General features: G+C 49.2%; 1 protein-coding gene across 2 annotated transcripts in view; it reads right to left on the reverse strand.

The window, feature by feature from the left end:
- COG8 (component of oligomeric golgi complex 8) overlaps positions 1-8,707 on the reverse strand; it is a 34,793-nt gene extending 26,086 nt beyond the window's left edge. Inside the window, exons 1-3 of one of the 2 annotated variants that reach the window (XM_068260574.1) lie at positions 8,315-8,707; positions 4,773-4,980; positions 1,228-2,061 (exon numbers count right to left, since the gene is read on the reverse strand). In XM_068260574.1, coding sequence (XP_068116675.1) covers positions 1,228-2,061; positions 4,773-4,980; positions 8,315-8,655 — 1,383 coding nt within the window. In that variant the 5' untranslated portion in view covers positions 8,656-8,707. The remainder of the gene's footprint in view (positions 1-1,227; positions 2,062-4,772; positions 4,981-8,314) is intronic. The other variant, XM_068260571.1, reaches the window with a different exon arrangement.
- Positions 8,708-8,715: the final 8 nt, after the last annotated feature.

The raw sequence follows: 8,715 nt of genomic DNA on the forward strand, positions 1-8,715 counted from the left end.
CTGCATATGCACTAAAAGCAAAAACTATTAAATGGGAGCAGATGGCCAAGGAATATACTTAGGCCCTGAGCCCACTGACGCAGTTGTGTCCGCTTTTCAGTTAAACAACAATGTTATAGATACTGAAAAGCGGACAGAAGCGGATACAACTGTGTTAGTGGGCACAGACCGTTACAGTTTTTGTACACAGCGAAAAAGGGACAGCGCTACTTAGGACAAAATGCATCCAAATGACTACCTGCACCAAGTGTGCAGAGCCTACTAATAGACAAAATACACACCCTGCATTCAAATCAGATCTATAGGTGCATCTGATTTGAATGCAGGGTGTGTATTTTGTCTATTAGTAGGATTTGCATACTTGGTGCATCCGCCCTACACTCCCCATCGCTCTCCACACCATGCTGAAGAAGCTGCTGGTAAGTTATTACAGATCAGGATAAGGAGAGAGAGAAGAGGAGGCCGGCACTGCAGTCAACTGTTTATTCCATAGTGCGACAAAATGACATGCATGAAAATACATTAAGTGCAGGCATGTAACATACCAATCTTGGCGGCAGTGTGGGTGACGGTGGGTGCTGGGCACTGTATGCCTTACAGCCGTTTCGTGCAAAAATGCGCTTCCACGGAGGCTCTAATGTCGTAAGGCATACAGTGCCCAGCACCCACCGTCACCCACACTGCCGCCAAGATTGGTATGTTACATGCCTGCACTTAATGTATTTTCATGCATGTCATTTTGTCGCACTGTGGAATAAACAGTTGATTGCAGTGCCGGCCTCCTCTCCTCTCTCTCCTTCTCCAGAACAGTACATGGCTATTCTACTGACCAGAGCACGCAATCTCAGCCATTCAGTGTGAGAAGCATTGTGGATTCTACCAGCTCCTCGCTTAAGTACAATTCCTTGCTGCAGTGCCAACCTAAACAACCTCTCTACCCGTAAGTTATTACAGACCATTATGTAATTCCTTAGTGTAAGGCAGTGTTCTCCCCAGGCTCTTTTAGCCGGGTACTGCACCCGGCTAGTTTTGGTCAGCACCCGGCTGTCATCGGCTCACCACCTCCTCTGCTATAAGCAGATTTCTGCAGAGAAGCGCCAGCCCTGCATTCTCGCAACTCGTCCCACCCGACTACTTTTTCATGCCACCCGGCTGGAAAAAAAATTCTGGAGAGAACACTGTAAGGTATAATTATTTTTATGCAGTCCAGGGTTGGGGCAGAATTACCTTTTCCAAAGACTCTTGCAGAGTGTTTGTCACCTCTTGAGTCAGGGCCACCGGGCAGCAAAGCCGCAAGTCATTGAAGGCCACCAGAATGTTGTTGAGGAAGCAGGCTAGTGGCGGGAAGTCCAAGAGGACCATGGGAGGTTGCAGGGTTCCGGGCTGAGCAGGCGGTGCTGCGACTGGTGGGATGCTGCTGCCCAGCACCATGGAGGTGGAGATAAGGGTATAGATGTTCATCTCTTCCTGGAATTTCTCCACAGCTTCCTTTGCGGCTCGAGTAAAGTTATCGGCGGCGACTCGTTGAAAGATGGGAGCCAGCTGGCCGCGGAAATCTGCCCCCACGCGGCTGAAGGACAGCCCGAAGTACATGCACTGGCCCAGAAGGGAGTCCAGTCTGCTGCCAACGCCTTTCTGAAGGTCGCTTTCCAGCACTTGTAGAAACTCGCTGATCTTCTGCAATACCCAGCCATGGAATATGGCCGACTCGAGGACCGGCAGGAAGCCAATGGGAGGAGGGGGGAGGAGTAGAGGGTCCTCATCGGAGAAGATCGCCCGGTACTGCGTGATCACATCGAATAGATTCACGCGGCAACTCTCTATGGTTTTAGTGAGATGGAAATAGGGGTCCTCCTGGGGGATAGCGCTCTGCAGAGATCGCAGCCAAGCGTCCCGGGCCTGGAGGAACTTGATACGTAACTCCGCCTCAGTGAAGACATCCATCCTGCGCAGGTAGCCAATCACACGCAAGCAGACAGGAAGCTGAATATTACTGCGGAGCTGCTGGAGGAGCTGGTTCAGCATGAGCTGTGAGGACTGGCGAACCTCACTTACTATTCCCTGTGAGAAAACACACAAGACGGGAGACTTCATTTACTATTCCCTGCAGAACAACAAAGACTCACCAACTATTCCAGGCACAGCAGGGAGGGAAAGGAAAAGATCTGAAAAACTTGTTGGGACTGTAACAAGACAGTATGAAGGCGATATGATATGAGAGCTGCATGAGAAGGAGGGACAGTCCTGAGTGATGTGAACGATATGAGAAAGAGCTATAAGGAAGGAAAAGACATAGAACTGCTTTAAACGGAACCTAAACTTAAAGAGAAACCGTAACCAAGAATTGAACTTCATCCCAATCAGTAGCTGATACCCCCTTTCCCATGAGAAATCTTTTCCTTTTCACAAATGGATCATCAGGGGGCGCTGTATGACTGATATTGTGGTGAAACCCCTCCCACAGTATGATGTCAGGACCATGGTTCTGACATCACACTGTGGGAGCCTTGTTGCACTGTGGGAAATAACAGCTGTTTACATCGGTTTCCAACTGCCAAAAAAGCAGCAGCATCTCCTTCCAGTGACATCACCTGCCAACAGTAAAAATGCCACTCTATGATAAATGTCAGAATGTAAGTCGGGGAGAGGAAAGATTTTACAAAGGGAAAACACTGACTAAATTATTTATAGTATCATTATTGTAAAAATGAAGCACTTTTTATTACATTATTTTCACTGGAGTTCCTCTTAAATAAAAAAAAAAAAAATTCACCTGCCTGGGGCTTCTACCAGCCCCTGCAGCTGCCCTGTGGCCGCGCCATCCTGGAATCATCCTCCGTCCCCCACAGCACTTGAGTTTTGTTCCTGACGATTCAGCCAGTCGATGGCCACTAAACCTGCGAGGCCCTGGCTGCTTGTGTCCTCACTCATGCTCCCACCGGCGGGAGCATCCTGTGCATGTGCAGTACGAGAAAATCTCCCCCTGCGGAGCGTGATCGAGGACAGCCAGGGACGCTCCGGAATAGTGGCCATCGACTGGCTGAATCGTCAGGAACAAAACTCACGCGCCCGCGGGGGAGCAAAGGATCATTCCAGGATAGCGCAGGCACAGTGCGGCTAAAGGGGGCTGTTTTTTTAAGCTTAATTTCGTTTCCCTTTAAGGGCCACTATCTCAAAAAATTGTAACATTGTAAATTGTAACATTTAAAAATACATGTGTATGCAAAGATGTAAGATGTACATTTTTCCTAAAATAAACCGCACCATAAGTTACCCTTTCCTTATGTTGCTGTCATATACAGCAAGTTGCAAAAAAAAAAACCCAGACTTGACAGTTCTTGGACTAGTCTCCTAATGGGGGATTCTCAGGAATTCCTTTAATTTCTAAAGTATTCCCTGAATGGCAAGGGCACAATCCAACTGTCAGAATAGTGTGCAAGGAAGTAGAGGTCGGCGAACATCTTTGTAAAGATCATTTCCAGGGAGTGCTTTTGTAAAAAAAGTAAAAGAAACTTTGAGAATCCCCCATGAGGAGATGGACTTGTCCAAAATCTGTCAAACCTGTCAGCTTTTTACTACCTAGTGTAAATAACAGCAACGTAGGACCAAAGTAATTTATGGTGCATTTTTACTCTGGGATAAATGTACATGTTATATGTATGCATACAAACATATTTTAAAATTTACAATTTGTAGCAACTGGTTTAACCTCCTTACCATTATTACGTCCATTACCGCCGGAGGTCGCCGCTCAGGCCTTGCTGGGCCGATTTGAATAATTTTTTTTTTAAACACGCAGCAAGCACTTTGCTTGCTGCGTGTCTCACCCGATCGCCGCCGCCGATTCGCCGCTACCCGCCGCGATGCAGGGCCCCTCCAGACGAGACCCCGTGCGCTGCCTGGCCAATCAGTGCCAGGCAGCGCTGAGGGGTGGATCGGGTCTCCTTGTGACGTCACCGACGTCACGACGTGCGTCGCCCTGTCGACGGGGAAGCCCTAAAGGAAATCCCGTTCAAGAACGGGATTTCCTTATGGCTTACAGCGCCGGCGCGATCGGAGGGGTGGGAGGGATGCGGAAGGGAGGGGGGCATCATGTAGCTAGCACTAGGCTAGCTACATGATTGAAAAAAAAATAAATTAAAAAATAGCGCTGCGCTGCCCCCTGGCGATCTTTAATAGAACGCCAGGGATGTTAAGGAAAGTGGCCAGGTCTGTAAATACAGAAAGGATAGGGGCTTGATCTACATGTCTGGAGTGGAACAGTACTGACTAGTAAAAGTAGGAGGGAAGCAGACAGACCTGTATGAAGAGGATAAAATGAAAAAAAAAATCCTGTATTGAAGGAAGGGGGGGGGGCAGAACTGTAATGAAGGTGGGTAGTGATGGTTATGTCTAGGAGAACTCCTGGAGAAGCATGTGATCAGTCTGGTCAGGTGGTAGATATGCAAGTCTCTGATTTGCTAGTCATGATCAAGTGCTGCTAAAGCAGGATGTGCTCACAGCAAATCTGTCAGCTGATCACACAACAAATCACATGCTCCTCCATGAGTTCTCCTAGTCATGACTATCACTAAAGGGGAGGGAAGGAGATAGACCTGCATACAAAGGAGGGAAGAGAACAGATCTGTCATGATGGGAATTATAGGGGACTGATCTGTATCAGGGTAATGGAAAAGGACGGATGACTATAAAAGGGCAGGGAATAGACAGATCTGTATAAAGTGGATGAAAGCCTTTCTGAAGGACAAAATCTGTAATGTCAGAGGACTGACCTGTATAACTGGAATGGAAGAGTGCTTCTTCTCCAGACGTTTGACATAAGCCGCCAGCTCCAGGGCTTCCTCATAATACCCATTCCGAACACAAGTGTCCATCAGCTGAGGGATCTCCAAGATTTCTAAGATCTCTGTGTGCCGATTCAGGGTCAGTGTGTTCATACGCCGGCTGGAGCTGATCTCCTCTGCTTGTCTCACAAAACCTCTGCAAAACAGAATATATTTGATTTTGCTCTGTTTTGTGACCCTTGGGGACAGAAAGATGATCTGAAGCATTGTGACCAAGGAGAAGCACATATCACAAAAGAACAGATGGGGGTGGGGAGGAAATTCTGAAAAAGAAAGTAATGGTAGAGGGAGTGACGCGGGAGGCATAACGGTGAAACTAGCTAATATAATCTAGAAGTAATGCTGGAAAGAGGAGTTCGTGTCACCAGTGTGCATCCTGGAACCTGTCAGCAGGATAGTGGTGGGAGTAGTGTACATAATAAAAGTAGCAGCTGTACAGGAGATGAAGGTAGTAATAATAATAAATCTAACATTTGTACAGTGCTTTTCTCCTGTCGGACTCTTAAAGAGACTCCGTAACAAAAATTGCATCCTGTTTTTTATCATCCTACAAGTTCCAAAAGCTATTCTAATGTGTTCTGGCTTACTGCAGCACGTTCTATCACCATCTCTGTAATAAATCAACTTATCTCTCTCTTGTCAGACTTGTCAGGCCTGTGTCTGGAAGGCTGCCAAGTTCTTCAGTGTTGTGGTTCTGTGATGCATCTCCCCCTTCCAGGCCCCTCTCTGCACACTGCCTGTGTGATATTTAGATTAGAGCAGCTTCTCTCTTCTCTATTATCTTTTACAAGCTGGATAAATCCTCCTCTGAGCTGGCTGGGCTTTCACATACTGAGGAATTACATACAGGCAGAGCTGTCTGCACTCTGCAGGAAGAAACAGCCTGACACTTCAGTGGAAGATAGCTGCAGGGGGAAAGAAACACACAAATGATCTCTTGAGATTCAAAAGGAAGGGTGTATACAGCCTGCTTGTGTATGGATGTATTTTCTATGTGTGGACATACTGTACATCAACCTACTTCCTGTTTTGGTGGCTATTTTGTTTGTTTATAAACAAACTTTTTAAAACTGTTTTTGACTACTTTTAATGCGGCGGGGAGCGGTGAAATTGTGACAGAGGGTAATAGGAGATGTCCCCTAACGCACTGGTATGTTTACTTTTGTGCGATTTTAACAATACAGATTCTCTTTAAGCACTTGAGAGAGCTGCAGCCACTAAGAGCGCGCGCAATAGGCCACCCTGCAGCATTAAAGAAACTTGTCTTACTGAATAGGTACAGCCAAGATTTCAACCTTGCAGTGTAAGTGTAGATCAGGAGGATGACAGTGATGGAGGGCTAGCAGTATAGATGATGAGGGTGACAGTGATGAGGGGAGGGGATAGCAGTATAGATGATAAGGGTGGTATCAGTATAGATAATAAGGGTGACAGTGATAGGGGTGGTAACGGTATAGATGTAGATGATGAGGGGGACAGTGATGGGAGAGTAGCAGTATAGATAATTAGGGTGACAGTGACAGGGGGTATCAGTATAGATAATGAGGGTGATCGGGGGAAAGGGGGGGGGGGTATCAGTGTAGATGATGAGGGTGACAGTGACAGGGGGGTAGCAGTGTAGGTGGAGATGATGAGGGTGACAAGGGGGTAGCAGTATAGATGATGAGGGTGACAGTGACGGGGGTAGCAGTATAGATGATGAGGGTGACAGTGACAGGGGGTAGCAGTATAGATGATGAAGGTGACAGTGACGGGGGGTAGCAGTATAGATGATGAGGGTGACAGTGACGGGGGGTAGCAGTATAGATGATGAAGGTGACAGTGACGGGGGGTAGCAGTATAGATGATGAAGGTGACAGTGACAGGGGGTAGCAGTATAGATGATGAGGGTGACAGTGACGGGGGGTAGCAGTATAGATGATGAGGGTGACAGTGACGGGGGGTAGCAGTATAGATGATGAGGGTGACAGTGACGGGGGGTAGCAGTATAGATGATGAGGGTGACAGTGACAGGGGGTAGCAGTATAGATGATGAAGGTGACAGTGACGGGGGGTAGCAGTATAGATGATGAGGGTGACAGTGACGGGGGGTAGCAGTATAGATGATGAAGGTGACAGTGACAGGGGGTAGCAGTATAGATGATGAGGGTGACAGTGACAGGGGGTAGCAGTATAGATGATGAGGGTGACAGTGACGGGGGGTAGCAGTATAGATGATGAGGGTGACAGTGACGGGGGGTAGCAGTATAGATGATGAAGGTGACAGTGACGGGGGGTAGCAGTATAGATGATGAGGGTGACAGTGACGGGGGGTAGCAGTATAGATGATGAAGGTGACAGTGACGGGGGGTAGCAGAATAGATGATGAAGGTGACAGTGACGGGGGGTAGCAGTATAGATGATGAAGGTGACAGTGACGGGGGGTAGCAGTATAGATGATGAGGGTGACAGTGACGAGGGGTAGCAGTATAGATGATGAGGGTGACAGGGGGGGTAGCAGTATAGATGATGAGGGTGACAGTGATGGGAGAGGTAGCAGTGTAGGTGGAGATGATGAGGGTGACAGTGACAGGGGGTAGCAGTATAGATGATGAGGGTGACAGTATAGATGATGAGGGTGACAGGGGGTAGCAGTGTAGATGATGAGGGTGACAGTGACAGGGGGGTAGCAGTATAGATGATGAGGGTGACAGTGACAGGGGGTAGCAGTATAGATGAAGGTGGCAGTGATGGGGGGTAGCAGTGTAAGTGGAGATGAGGGTGACAGTGATAGGGTGGTAGCACTATAGATGGAAAGCATATGATGAGGGTGACAGTGACAGAGGGTGGTAGCAGTGTAGATGGAGATGTGGAGGGTGGCAGTGATGGAGGGTGGCAGTATAGATGATCTGTGTGACAGTGATGGGAGGAGGGGGTAGCAGTGTAGATGGAGATGATCTGTGTGACAGTGATAGGGTGGTAGCACTATAGATGGAAAGCATATGATGAGGGTGACAGTGACAGGGGGTGGTAGCAGTGTAGGTGGAGATGATGAGGGTGGCAGTGATTGGGGGGGGGGGGGTAGCAGGATAAGTGGAGATGAGGGTGACAATGATAGGGTGGTAGCACTATAGATGGAGAGCATATGATGAGGGTGACAGTGATGGGTGGAAGGTGTATGTAGTATAGATGAAGGTGATGGGGGTGACAGTGATGGGAGGAGGGGGTAGCAATGTAGATGGAGAGCATCTGATGAGGGTGACAGTGACAGGGGGTAGCAGTATAGATGATGAGGGTGATCGGGGAAAGGGGGGGGGGGTAGCAGTATAGATGATGAGGGTGACAGGGGGTAGCAGTATAGATGATGAGGGTGACAGTGACAGGGGGGGGGGGGGGGGTAGCAGTATAAATAGAAAGCATAGGATGAGGGTGACAGTGACAGGGGGTGGTAGCAGTGTAGGTGGAGATGATGAGGGTGGCAGCGGCGGTACCGGCACGTCTCCTGGAAGGCCGGCAGCTTCCCCAGCAGGCGGGACACGGACTCCTCCACCAGACTGAAGTCGCGGTAGATGAGCTCGGTGCAGTCGGCGGAGCGGATGAAGGTCTTGTAGTGGGTGAAGGCCAGCTCCCGGGTCTGCTGCAGGATCAGAGCCCGCTCCTCGGCCAGCCGGTCCGGCTCCCGCCGCAGCTTGTCCAGGCCGGAGGAGGAGAGCTCCCGCACATAGACGGGGAAGTCCGGGGAGTCCCGCCAGGCGTCCGGGAGAGAGCCCAGCAGAGACAGGAGCAGCGCCCCCTCTCCCTCCTCCTCCAGAGCGGCCACCACCGCCGCCATCTTCCCCGCCGCGTCACCACAACATCCGCCAGCGCAGCAAGTGTGACGTCATCAGCAGGG

The sequence above is a fragment of the Hyperolius riggenbachi genome, chromosome 11 (assembly GCF_040937935.1).
Source record: "Hyperolius riggenbachi isolate aHypRig1 chromosome 11, aHypRig1.pri, whole genome shotgun sequence".
Taxonomy (NCBI): domain Eukaryota; kingdom Metazoa; phylum Chordata; class Amphibia; order Anura; family Hyperoliidae; genus Hyperolius; species Hyperolius riggenbachi.